The sequence below is a fragment of the Amblyomma mixtum genome, chromosome 3, assembly GCF_055824585.1.
Source record: "Amblyomma mixtum isolate Tamu chromosome 3, ASM5582458v1, whole genome shotgun sequence".
In the NCBI taxonomy this organism is placed as follows: Eukaryota; Metazoa; Arthropoda; class Arachnida; order Ixodida; family Ixodidae; genus Amblyomma; species Amblyomma mixtum.
The window spans coordinates 109,421,138-109,435,212 of NC_143014.1; the positions used below are offsets into that span (position 1 = coordinate 109,421,138).

Sequence of the window (14,075 nt, forward strand, 5' to 3'; positions counted from 1 at the left end):
TGGGCTTTCCCGCATATCATTACGAAAACGAGATGGCAGAGCCCACACTAGGAGAGTTAGGTATGAAGGCAGCAGGACAAATGCCATGGGTGGGGGTGTTAAGTATGTAACATGTTATGGAATGATCAAAGAAAAAAACAGTGCACTTTTGCATTGAGATAGTTCAAACGGGGTGGTTGGCCATCTTGTTCACATCAGGTGTCGTATGTGGGAAAGTCCACTAGTTGAATTTCGTATGAGGTCAAGCTTAGCAGTGTCTGAATGAGATTGGTCCACGTGATAAACGTTTGATAATAAAGCGAAGAGGATGCATTTTATTGTTTTCCTGGCGCTTTAAACCCGATCCTCAAATGGTCAAATTTATGAAAGTCAACACTGTAACGATTGCTGGCAAATATAAAAAATGTTAAAACATTCTGAAATTCTCGACTGTCAATTTCTCAAATACAATTCCTATTTGAAATTGATTATTTAAACACCCCTACTTTCAAGGACTCTCCAATATTTTTTCAATGATCAACACAGAGGCTTATCAGAACAATATTTTCTACGTATCATGACTGTCACCTTCATTGCACAAGGAACTTCTGTCAACAAAACCACACAAGCTAAGTTGCTCTTTAGTCGTAGCTTTCACGAAAGCTCAGCTTCCTCTTTTTTCCAGCTCAATGTTGACGCTGAGAATGTTTTATGCTTTTTCTTTAACAGTGTCAAACCGCTGGTCTTTATCACCCATGTCAGGTCATTAGTGGCTTGTTTTGTTATGGAAGCCGCTAAACTATACATAACCCAGAAAAGTTGCTTCCAACGTTTTTTTGGGGTTGTCAAATCAACTTATTCACCAACACAATGCTTTATTATACATCACTTTTTTGCCCATTCGGCCTCCTGCTTTTTTCAACCTTCCTAAATCCACAGTAATGATGCCTTGCTAAAGCCACAGAGGGCCACAATTCCTTAGTCATCTGCAGAAAGGGCACCATCCGCTCTGTCCACAGCATCACACGCAATCCACTGTGGAAAGCAAGAAATTCCTCTCAAATTTTCCAAGGTGAATTGCTTATTCAGGCTGAGTCCCATCAACATGCTCCCGTGCCCTTGGCTCTGAATGAACAACAGTTTAAATCTCCACAATTCCCTGCACGAAGAACTTATCTTGAGGAGCACATAATCCATCATTGAGCACAGGCGGATTTGGCTCCCCCATTTCAAAGCTGGATAAGCCAAGTTTGCTGTTTTTAGCACACTTTGAAAAATCGCTGGGTAATCCTGGGGGTTTGTTTGCATTACTGCTTATAGCGTATCGGCAGATCAAGGAGCTTTACTCACTCTGATTACCATATTTACTCGCATAATAGGCACACTTTTCTTTGAAAAAATCCAGCTCAATGTTTGAGGTGCGCCTAATATGCGGGGCAAAATTTCCTGAAATTTTCGACTCGCAGAATTGAACGCACATGTGTAAAAGCCGCACCCATGTATGGGTGTGCCCTGTCTACCCGAAGGAAATATTAAAAAAAAAAAAAGAGCCATGTAAGGTCCACACCCAAACTTTTCACGACCCAAGCAGGAAGTGCCTTCGAAATGCACGTCCATGGCCTCCGCAATCAGCTCCTGCTGCGAGTAACAGTGCACTTGATCGCGGAAGCCACGCATGCACACGGGAGCTACCAGGTGCTGCCCACGGATGGCGTCCGAGGCCACGGCTCATCATCATCATCATCAACTTTTTCATATGCCAAGAGCTCCCGCTATCCATATCAGCATCAGTATCACCAGCTCAAGATTTTTGTAGCTGTCAAAGGCAAAGTCACGGGAGTTGTGGTAGTGTGTTAGTTTAATGTAGCTGTGGCTTTTGTGTGCTGTCATTAAGCTTTGCAATTTTAGCATGCCGTGCACCATAATAGCTACACGGCTGGGAGTTTGCTCTCGAACATGGGGAGTGTGCGGCGGGCCGGAAATTCAACGTGGCCAAGAAGTGCGGCAGTTGCGACTGCGAAGTGCGTAAATTTTTGTTATGTGACTCCAAGCATCAAGGTTTTCGTGGGCCTAAGTCAGGAAGGTTTCCGGCTGGAGATGAAGCATTCCAAACAGGCTTGTAAAGTGAGCATCCCTGAAAACAGTGTGCGGAATTCGGCATGCGCGGCTGTTCCACACGATTTCGTACGTGCTATGGGTCTGCAGCAGCTGCGAGGGCAGCAACACTAGTGAGGACTAGTAGTCAGTTCAGCAAAGTTAAAATAAGCTTGGGTTGTGGAACATGTGTGCATTTTTTTTTTTCACTCGAGATTGGGGGGGGGGGGGGTCAGTTCAGTTTGCAATCGTGTAAACACAGTATTGATCACAGTGCCAAGTTCGGGATGCGCCTATTACCTATGTGCAGAAATAAAAAAATAAAAAAGAATTGATTCCCCGTGACCAATCTGGGGGTGCGCCTATTATGTGAGTAAATACGGTAATTTGGACAGCAGCCGATGTAGCTCAGAGGGCAGCAGCAGCAACGATGACGAGCACAGCACCAGAGCACAGCATCAGCTCGGAGTCTGAAGACTCCGCTAGAGACAACTGAATGTAGAACAAATGCTGCTCATTCCCTGACTGGAGTGTTTTTACTTAAAATATTTTTTTTTCGCACATCGCGTGTATGGGCCGCACCCTGAAAATTGGCCCTCGAATCTGGAAAGTGCGGCCCTTACACGCATTTATACGGTAAATACGCAAACGTGCATTCACTGCCAGTACTGATCCACTCTGCTGATCCAGTCACTGTGGCACACATTTGACACCTGGCTTGGATCCAGCAGTGCAATTCTCCATGACAAATGTATTTTTACACATACATGAAAAAAAAAAGGTGGGCAAAAGTGCTCTTTTGCGGCTGCTTTTTTTCATCATCATCAATCTGTAATGACCTATGTGGACTTGCGGGCAACTTCCACAAGAAAAAGTGTTATATGTCAAATGCACGACGAAGGCCTCTCCCATATCCCTCAAATTAACCCTGCCCTGTGCCAGCTGTGGCCACCTTATCGTCACTAACTTTTCGATCTTATCCACTCACCTGATTCTCTGCCACCCCCTGCTAAGCTTGCCTACTCTTGGAATCCACTCCGTTACCTCGAGGAACCATTGGTTATTTTCTCTTCGCATTACATGCCCAGTCCACACCCATTTCCTCGAATTCAGCTTAAATATCATGAACTCACATTTATTTCCTGACCCACTCCTGCTCTCTTCCTGTCTCTTAATGTTACACCGATCATGATGAAAAAAAAAGATCACCCTTCTAACAATGAAATGCAAGAGTTTTCAAGGACCCATAGAAATTCCAGGACTCCCAAGGCCCTCGAAAACAACTTTTTCATGTGCAGGGGCTTTTCAAGGTTTTCAAGGATGCTCATGGACCCTGGCCAAGCTACTCGGGTTTTCAACACATCCACAGTGCAGGGCTGGCACGCCCAGCTAAGCTGAAAGAAATGCCAAGTTGCCTGGGCCAGCAACAGGTATGTACAGAGGGTCCACCGCGCTCACTCAAGCTTGCAGAAACCCTAGGCTTCCTGGGCTTGCAATGCATCAGCAGCATGAGCTCAGCACGTGCTGCCCAATTCAGGAGAATGCCAGTTCACCACAGCTTGTAGCTAATAGTTGGAGAGGTTGGCTCAATTAGCTAAACTTACACCACCTTCCCTGACATATGGGAAGGAACTTCATATGCAAGAACAGGGGACATGCTAGCTAACCCTGCACATCTCATTTTCAGTGTGTGGTGAAGTCTATTTTTTTTCCAGTAACACTAGATGGCCAGCCAACGAAGCCTGCAGTCAGTGCCAAATGCTATCTCAGTGGAAAACTTTCTGTGGATGTGCAGTAGAAGCCAAAGTCTGACACAATCCCATCGAGGCCTGCATGATTGGCCAATGATGCATGATAAACATGCATGGAAGCTGTTGTACTGTGCACATACATAGTTTATGCTGCACAGTCAGAAAAATCTGTCTAAGGGTATAGTGTTTGGTATCTAACGTAGACTTCGTAGACTGCCCATCTCACAGCTACTCACAAGTAATGCATGCTGACAAATCAATTATCGAACAGACTGGAAAACTCCTTAACCCACAAAGCCGATTATCAATACCTCACCTCCCCCACCTCTGCCTTTTATACCAAGTCTTAAACTGGCAGGCAATTCCTCTAACTATGAGCAGGGCAAAATGCAATGCATCACTTTCTTACTATGAGGCAACATATTACTTGAGCCAGGGTACACAATTCAATGTTTCCATTTCCTAAAGATGAGGTTACTCACCTCTTGGAAGACTTTACGATCTGTAACTTTTCCTGCAGCTTGGCACAACTTGAGCACATTCTTCGCTCCTTCTACAACAGCACACTCCACCTTGAGCCGGTGACGCAGATCTTCTATCTGAAGTTCTACCGGTGACATGACTTCGGGTATTTTACCTGTAAACATAAGATGACTCAGAGGTTATTAAAGTTTCTAATAACCACCATTCACAAACAATAAAAAAAAGGAGCTCAATAAGTCACTTTAGAGCCAACATTTTTTCATGCCTGCAGATATCAAACTAGCTATCAGCACCTGCATAAGCTTTCAGTGCTAACCCAAGCCCTGAGTGGCACGTGTCACCTAGGTTACGGTGCAGCCATAACACCATACCTGGAGAAAGACTCACAGGCCTTCTGTAAAGATGTGCAAATATGAATTTTAGATTGCAAAATGAATATGAAAACAGTAGAACCCTGCTGTTACGTTCCCAGGAGGTGTGTTTTCCTGGCTGCTACGTTTTCATTAGCCAGTCCTGTCCAAGCTCCTATAGAAACCCATGCGATACAAACTCTCGTAATGTGGCAGCATTCCCACACGCTATGCCGCGAATGTCACTTTAAAATAATGCTTCACACCGTGCCGGGATTTCGACACCTTATGTTTAGCAATCTTGGAACGCTGACAGCAGGCCAGCCAAAGCTGGCCTCTAGACAGTGTTGGCAGCTTCCAGAGTGTTGTACCCACACCGATGCTGTGCATGCTTATAGGCAGCATGCATCTTATTGCCGTTGTTGGTGCAGTTTCATCAAGAAGAGTTTTCTGGCGGGCTAGCTGGTGCTTTTCGTTCATGATTAAACTGCGCGAAGAAAACACGGACAGAGACAGAAAACACGTACACACACTGAGCAGTTTCATCGCTGCTGTGGCACTGGCGTGAATAACAGAAGGAGCGAAACTATGCCGCGGCGAACGCCACATGGGCAGCGTTGTACGATATACATGCACGGATCAGCTCAGAGGCATATTTCTGTGATCCACATTTGCCTTGTTGCCTGCTGCTCAAAAGTTAATTTCTAGGTTCCAAGAGACGAGGATTGGGAAGGATTAAAGCTGCTGTCGCAAAAACAACCATTAAGCCACTGTGGAAGCTACTACTGCTACCAGTTGGCGTGGCGCTTCTATGGAGGAGGTGTGACATCAGCACTTCCTATCAGAGGTGCATGCTCTCGCGCGGCGAAGCTTGGTAGCCAAGTGTAGGATGCAAAATGTTGCCCCAAACATTGTAGTACTCTCAATCAGCCATAGCACACTTAAACCAACATTTTGGCGTAACAGACAGGAATAAATTCCATTCCAGCAGCTGCAGTTCCGCTGCTCCGATGATGCAAACACGGACAAATGCAGATGCAAAAAGCAAAGCACAGAGCAAGATGTGCGACTCGGCACTGAACTAAATGCAGGTATGTTCCATGCCCCTTGCAGCTTTTATTCCTTCATGCACCTTTTTTTTTTTTCTCATTCTCATGTCCTGTGGTTTTAAGAGGCTGCCCGTAGGCCCCCTCATGCAAAAAATGCACAGAAAATGAATGCGATTGCTGGCCAACTCTTTTTAGCCAAATACACCAAAATTTTACCGAAGAGACTGTATACTGCTGTATGATGCTTTCCAAGCAAGTTGTTTTACACTGGTTACTAGAGAATAATAAATATACACCAGCATATTTGGGGTGTTGGCACATCCCAAATGCACTGAGTATCAACACACCCTAACATTACAGCACACTGAGTCAGCTTCATGTTGAGATTTTCAATCATCACCAAGTAGCTAGGACACATTACTACTCACTTTTAGTCGAATACTGCATTCTATCATGAGTAGCCTATAGGCAGAGGTGTGGACATAAGTAAATGAACAAAGTTGTATTCGAATTGCAATCCTGCCTATTCTACCAGAAATCGAGAAAAACTTTCTCCATGAGAAACCACAGTAGTGATTACTGCCAGCTCACACATGCCATAACCCTCCCAATTCCTTTCAGGCAACACAGGAATCGGGTTAGACAACCATAGAGTGCTTCAATTACTTATGTCTCCACCTGTACAGGCTTGTCCACTCTTAGTGCGAACAGGTGAGAGCATGGCCATGCTCTTCGGGGGGCAACTGCTTACGACACGACCGCGCATTGAAGCGAAGTGGCAGATGATGACACGAAGCACCGTCTCCAGGTCCATCTTCTCCTGCACTGCTTTGCTGCAACGAGACGATGCGTCGTGCACAGTGGCCCTCTAAAGAGTGCACTCACGTGTTTGCACCAAGACTGGACGACCCTGTACGTTGGTTTTGTGCCAAGTCTTACTTTTGACAAGCGACAAAAGCAACACATCGTTAGCATTCAGCAGACAAGGGAAAGGAAATGAGGGGTTAATTAGCACGACATTAAATAAGGTGCAGTAATATATCAGGTACAAGTCACTGCACAGGCAATTTCTTATAACTGAAGTTACATGCATTAAATAATAGGCCAAAAAGTAATGCACACTACTTTCTCATAAACCGCCTAGCAACATCGTTAGATGGGACAGCTGCCAAGCATTTGCAATGGTATTCAAGTGAGGCTAAAAACTAGGTATACAGATGAAGTATGGTTCTCTAGCATTACTTTGCATACACAACACTTCCCATAACTATTAACCACAATTTTCTAACTTCACTAGTTCCCAAGAACAGGTGTAATAAACATCAACTTACTGATAAGCCATTAGCATAACTGCCCTTTATTGTGGCACTGATGCCCCCCTCCCAAGAACACACCTAAAGCTAAGAACCACATCAGCAGCTACATAACAATATCTTAAGAAAATATGTTGCATGCTGTCAATCAGATTCCACATCAAAGTCCATTGACTACAATTTAGGCAGTCTGCATCAGTAGCAAACAACTAGTTCTGGTCACAGCTACAAGATGAAAAGAATATGCAATTAACTAGCGTGAGCTAGAAGAAATCAAAAGTGCCCTTTGGTGTTACACATGGTAAGAAGACTGTTTCTTAGCACATTACGCTGCTGAGTGCTAATACCTACAATGGACCAATTCCATGAGTAGCAACAAAAAAAAAATACAAATAGCTTTTATAAAGTTCCTCCACATTTCTGCTCTTTGAACAGAAACTTGTACTCTAAAATGCTAACCAACGATACAAACACACTGTAAGCCCATAGCTAATTACGGATCTCCATACTTTGCACTGCAATTTTAAATACCTTTCATAAAGAACTATACTTTCACCTTGTGCACAACATCTGGGACTTACCCCCTGTGGTGCTATCAAGGTGGTTGTTGGAGCACCCCTCGCCAGCTTCCTTGCTGCGGCTGTCCTGGTTCTGACGTAGCCGAGCCATCATCATGCGTATGTAATCAATCTTGGCTTTGGAGTCCGCCTGCATCTGCTGTGCCTCAGCCAGCAATTTGCGGTCCTTGGAGGGGCCCGAGCTGTACATCTGCAGCATATTCTCGGCCCCTTGCTTCACTTTAAGCTCAATGTTCAGTTGCTTCTCAAGTGACTGTAGCCGCTGGTCTGTGGTGGAAAGTGGCATGTCACTCTTGTCACCATAGAAGGAGTCCGTTGAAAGCGGCTGTGCCCCTAAAAAAGAGACACACCCCCCGATAAGAAAGGACACCAAAGGACACTACACATAAAGTACACAATGTGTAGCAAATGTCCTAGTGCTTAAAATTAATGGATTGTTGGGAGAGTCAGATGCAAGAGCACAGCGGCGCAACTAAGACCGCGCATGAAAGAACACAACAGATGTGCACACTACCAACTGTTTATCTGACAGAAACACATGCACACTACCAACCGCTTATTTGACAGAAAGGAGGCATACTTATAACTTAGGCACGTGACAAACCCCATGATCGCTCTGAAAAAAGCCAGCAAAACGAAGGTTTGCAAACCCATGAAGTTACTCATGGGTTTGCAAGCCTTTATTTTGCTGGCTGAAGGGTTATTCATGGGTTTGCAAGCCTTTTTTTTTGCTGGCTGAAGGGTTATTCATGGGTTTGCAAGCCTTCATTTTGCTGGCTGTTTTCGGAGCGATCAAGCAATGTGTCACGTGCCTGAGTTCAGTGCTATACCGTATTTACTCGCATAATAGGCGCGCTCACATAATAGGCGCACCCCCAGTTTGGTTGTGAAAAAAGTTTTTTTTTTATTTCCGTGCATATGCAAGCTGAAGCCGACGATTGCAAGCCGAGTCATTTGGTTTGCTGTTAACACATTTAACTTAAATTTCCTGCTTAGTTTATATTTTTGCCAAAAAGCGGCAATTTTTGAGACGCGCTTGAAGTTGGGGGTGCAGCGTCGAGTGCTCCGAACAAGCCTTCAACATCGGGAATGGCGCTCACTCGAAAAAACCCCACTGCACGCAATTCTGCTGCGTTTGCACCACTTATTTTTCATGCATCGATTAGCATGGACCCTAACGACGATTCTGTATCGTCAGGTATTGTTTCGAAGCTCAAACTGCGCAACGAGAGCTGGAACGCTGGCCTGTGCGTTCAGTTTCCTGCTTCCGGTCAGTTTGTGCGAACCGAAGCTTCTCATTATAGCCGTTACGGTGAGGTGGCACCATCTAATTAATTTTTCAGAGACTACATTTTCGGCTTCTGCGTAGACTGCAATTTTTCCATGATGTGCGAATTTTAGAAAAGCCCTTGAAGCGGAGGGTACGGCGAGGACACTCCGAGCATGGCGTCGGGCGCGCGCTCGGAAAAGCCTCGCTGCGCCTAATTCTACTGCATCGACTACAAATATTTTCTATGCTATGAGTAGCAGAGTCTCTGGTGACGATGTTGCATTGTCGGATTTTGGTTCAGAAGCTGTAACTGCGCAAACCGATCCCTGAACGTTGGCCTGTTAGTTTCGCTTTCTTTTTCCCGTCCGCTTATGCGGGCACATCTGGTTTGTTGTTTAGACAGTTAGTTCCATTTTCGGCCTAGTTCGTTATTTCCCACGAGTCGTGCATTTTTGAAGTGCCCTTGGAGGAGAGGTTTATTGCGACATAACAGGTGAGGAGGATGGCGTCAAGCTCGGGCACTTCACGCGCTCGCAAGAGTCCCGCTGCACGCGATTCTTCAGCCTCTACAGCTGATTGTTGTAACGTTGGATTTCGATTCCGCAGCTATACTTACTGCATACTATATATCGCTATATCGCAGCTATACTTTGTTGCGATTTTGTTTTGTTTTCCCTTTTTTTTTCGCAAATTAAATAAGTTCCAATTTGTATTTTTTTAAACCACGCTTACCCAGCTTTTGTTTGGCGCATAACATTACACTTCCAATTTTTTTTTGTTGGACTGTAAAAATCATATCAAGGACACACTCAGATGAGCCTTTTCAAGAGGCATAAAGAAAAAAATTTCAAGCTCGAAAACTATTCAAGTTATAATTTTAATATTTTAATGTCATGTTTCATAAAGAATTTGAATTGTTTTGTACCTTTTAGTTTTTTTATCAAAAGTTTTTTTAAAGTTGTCCTCTATAAACACAGAAATTTCGTTCTTTTTTATTTTTGTTGTTCATTGATTTTTTTCCAAAAATTTCTTAGCAGAATTTGTGTTCAAATCAATTTCATTAGAAAGTGCATTCTTTTTCAATCATTGTTATGCATTTTATGTACTTTTATCTATCACACTTTTTCAAAAAAAAAAAAACGGGTTTGTCAGAGACATAAAAAAACAGTCCTTTTTCCCGTGGTAATGAAAGAGTTAAACGTCTGTTTGGAAAGCTTCATCTGCAGCCGGAAACCGTCCCGACTTAGGCCCATGAAAACCTGGGCGATAGGAGTTGAAAACGAAAAATTTGGCACGCCGCAGTCGCTACTACTGCACTTCTCAGCCACATCAAACTTCCGGCTTGCCGCATGCTGGCCGTGTTCGACAGAAAACTCCCAGCCGTGTAGCTATTAAGGTGCTTGCCCGTTGCGCTAAAATAGCAACGCTCGGCGGCAGCACACGAAAGCCACAAGTACGATGAACTAACAGGCTACCACAGATCCTGGGCCTTTGACAGCATAGTTTCTTACTATTACCTAGTAGGAAAGCTGGCGCCCCGTCTATGGGAGTTTGCATGGAGCTTCCTCAAGACCACTTCAGCCACCATGGGCGCTCAAAGCATCATGGGCCGGTGGCTGGACTGCATCATGGGCAGACTTCAGAACTACAACTTTTGGCCAAAAAATAATGCAAAAATAAACGCTGTTCGATATTCGAGAATGTCCTAACATTCAATACCCTGTCTATAAATTGCAACAAATGAGCAGAAAAGCATGTAAATGCAAAGTTTGCCCAAAATAAGAGATGGCTTGCACTCCTATTGGCCAAGTATTGCACACTACATAAACTAATGTTTCGTGCTTAATAGACGCAATTTTACAAGGATATATGTTTTAAAAACAAAAATTGTTGCTTTAACACTTTAAGAGGGTTTTTTTTAATGGCATTTCGGAAAAAAGAAACTTTTTATTGGCATCGTGTGCTGCTGTGGTTTCGCTACTATGGCTTTTGCACACTGCATTCACGCGAAAGTCGTCTGCGCACACACGAACAACATTTTCGGAATGAAGCATCTCAGTAGTAACACTCCGTGTTCCCGGAAAAATACGACTCTCCTGCACCAAGTAGCTCACCAGCCCATGATGCTTTGAGTGTCCATGGTGGCTGAAGTGCAGTGCCACCAGCTATCCCTCTAGGTAATAATAAGAAACTTTATGTTTGATAGCCACAAAAAAACTGGAGCTGGTGATGCTGATGCCGATATGGATAGCGAAAGCTCGTGGCAGAGAAAAAGTTGATGATGATGATGACCTTGGTCTCCGGCGCCATCCCTGGGCGTCTTGAAGCTCCTGTGCGAGCAAGAGGCCTCCTTGATCAAACGTCCGTTGCTCGCAGCTGGAGCCGAACGCTGCATTTCGAAGGCTATCCCTGCGTGGGTCGTGGAAATTTCGGTGGGGCCCTTACACGTTTTTTTTTTTTTAATATTTCCTTCGGGAAAACGGTGCAGCCCGTACACGGGTGCGTTTATGCGGTATGTTCAATTTTGCTAGGCGAAAAATTTCTGGAAATTTTAGCTTGTGTAACAGGCACACCCCGAACTTTGAGCTGGATTTTGAGCCGATCAGTAAAGCAGATTTACCGTGAGAAGGCACTCGCGCTCGAGGTTTTGAGAGCCGATCCGCTAAGTCCAGCCCTAGCGATACCCGCGAACCTTAGTTCCGCGGCAAGAGGCAGGGTAGAGATGGCGCGAAAGAATCTTCCCTTTCTACGCGCAGTTTTTCTGTCGTCTTGTTCGTGCCCTCTGTAGCGCACGGAGACTTGATCTCTTACTGTTGTGAGCGAGATAGGTGATGCTGAGGTCCATTGATTTCACGTTTTGGCAAGTGGGCATGACCAAAGCATACGACCGTTTGATTGTCTCTTCGGTGCCTCCTCAGACGACATTCACTTTTGTGTTTTGTCCCGCGCTTGATATAGGACATCTTCGGTTGAGAGCTGAGCTCGGACTTTGCCTGCCTTCGCCGTGGCGAGGCCATTCTGCGGCACTCCCGGAACGAGCTACTTTGCTGAACCCTCAGCCCGATATGCGAGTGGAAGAATGCATGTTTCTTTGCTGTACGGTGCCATGAATGTTTCAGAGTATTTTCGCGCTAAATGTTTCTTGTCTGTATGATATGAGTTTTGAAGTGCTTTGTTTTCTCGCGTATGTACAGTGTAGTATTGTAGATAACCAAACACATTTCCGTTCATTTCAGAAGAGGGCCTTCTTAGTCTCATTGTAACGTGAAGGGTCGTGTGCAGGGTTCCTTTTTTTCCTGGAAGAGCCGGGAGGGGCTGTTGCTGTGGGGGTGAAAAGCTTTCTTTTTCTCCGTGCGTGGGCTGGTGCCCTCCTCCTTTCCACTGCCCCTGGTCATCGCATATGCTATCGATAGCGCCTCTCGCTCGCGGAGTGCTTCTAGAGATTTAAGGCTGTGTGCGCGGCACGAATTCGTCGAACGGGGCCCATATGCGGAAAGAGAAAGTAAAAAAAAAAAAGAGCATACAGAGAAGCCGCTGAGGGGCATGCTTGTTAGCGATGTTACGGAATGTGTGTGTGCTCGCAGTCAGTGTAAGTTGCTCGCAATCCTCCTTACCCCGGACCATTGTAGCGTCGTCGGGCGCTTGCCCGCTGGGGTGGTGGAAATTGTGTTTGTAAATACTATTTCTTGTTCAGTGGCATTATTGCCCGTCAGGAGCCTTGCAGTGGACAAGGGCCATGGACTTGGCATGTTTATGCTTTCGTTTTGGAACGCCTGTCGCCGCTTCCCGGTTCCTTGAGTGCGTGTGCGCGAGCCCCAGGCTCGGTGGTATGTGCCTACACTGCATCAGCGGAACTTCAGAGGCAACCTGCGCGGAGCTGTCCACACCGTAGCACTGCTGCGACACCATCTTCAGAGCATCGGGTGCCTGGAGAGCACTGCAATAGCGGCGCGACGGCGACGGGGTCAGCTGCTTACGGTGCACATCGGTCGCCGTTCATCAGGACCGACCGATTACGTCGGAGATATCGCGGCTCCGGCAACTAATTGTGTCGAACGTTTTCCGGCGCCCCGTCGTGCGCGTTCCGATTCATTGTGACAGCACAGACGCACGTATACATATGCCAGATTTTAACTTATGCAAAGATGTATAGCTATGATTGATGTATACAGAGCGCATTGATTGTGATATTCGAGTGACCACATTTGTAATTTTCTATGGTGCGAATACTTTTGTGTACTTATTGCGTAGTGTCACATGTGTGATGTTTTGTAGTTAGAATTCTCAGTAATCTTGTTGTGTGGGTGTGTTTAGCTGGAGGTATGGCGAAAGGCTTGTAGCTCATTAAAGCTAGTGCAAGCAGTTTTGCGTTTTGTGTAATGACTGTCGCTCTGTTTTCAGAGGGACAGGGGCATTTAAGAAGAGGGGGATGTGGGGATTGAGCTTCTTGGGCTGCCCGAGTGTGCGCCCACTTCTGCCGTTTCGTTCGTTAGAGAGACCTTCCATGGGGTGTCCACGAGCGGAATGCAGGCAGCCGCGCTGCTTGTCCTCCCTTGCAAGGGAAGCTCTTACGAGAACCGCAGTAAATCAACCTCCCTTCCGTTCTTCCCGCTTCGACCTCGCGTCCCCATTGGGTAACTCCGATTGACAGTTGGGCGGCGTTATTTCGGCGAGAGGCCCCAGAGCGGGAAATAACAGGGAGATCACCACCGACTCAGGCAGCAGAAAGGTGCGTAGAGTTTGGCTCCCAGGTGCCCTGGCCTTTGCCGGGGGACCAAGAGCGCGAGTGCTTTCACGTGGCACCTAGTATGTATGTTTGAGTCCAGGCCCAAACCTCCGAGCCCGCTTGTGCGGCGCCGATGCGCTCCAGATTCGGGCGGGCCTGATTTGGCTAGTTCTCCGTCATCGCCGGCTACTGCCAGTGACGGCGCGCGATGAGCAATCAACTTGCGACCTGCGTCGTCAAGGTGTACTCCCCATATACCCCACCCTCCCTCATGTTGCGTTGTGCGCAATTTAACCCTTTGGTTGGCCGCGCGGCGTGCGATCGCCCTTAGCTGTGCCGTCACGTGCATCTGTAGTCTTTGCGCGCGTGACCCCGCGGGCCCGCTTTCGGTGCTGCGGCGGGGCTATGGGTTGCACCGAGGTCTGGGGATTAGTGCAGTGTTCTGTAATGCAGCTTACTGTGTAATAAACACTTATGCTTCC

General features: G+C 46.1%; 1 protein-coding gene across 1 annotated transcript in view; it reads right to left on the bottom strand.

Moving 5' to 3' along the window:
* The window catches only part of Pkn (serine/threonine-protein kinase N), a 96,551-nt gene that overhangs the window by 56,004 nt on the left and 26,472 nt on the right, over positions 1 to 14,075 (bottom strand). The window contains exons 4-5 of the mRNA XM_089580683.1: positions 7,601 to 7,930; positions 4,307 to 4,461 (exon numbers count right to left, since the gene is read on the bottom strand). Of these exons, the coding sequence (XP_089436809.1) occupies positions 4,307 to 4,461; positions 7,601 to 7,930 (485 nt within the window). The remainder of the gene's footprint in view (positions 1 to 4,306; positions 4,462 to 7,600; positions 7,931 to 14,075) is intronic.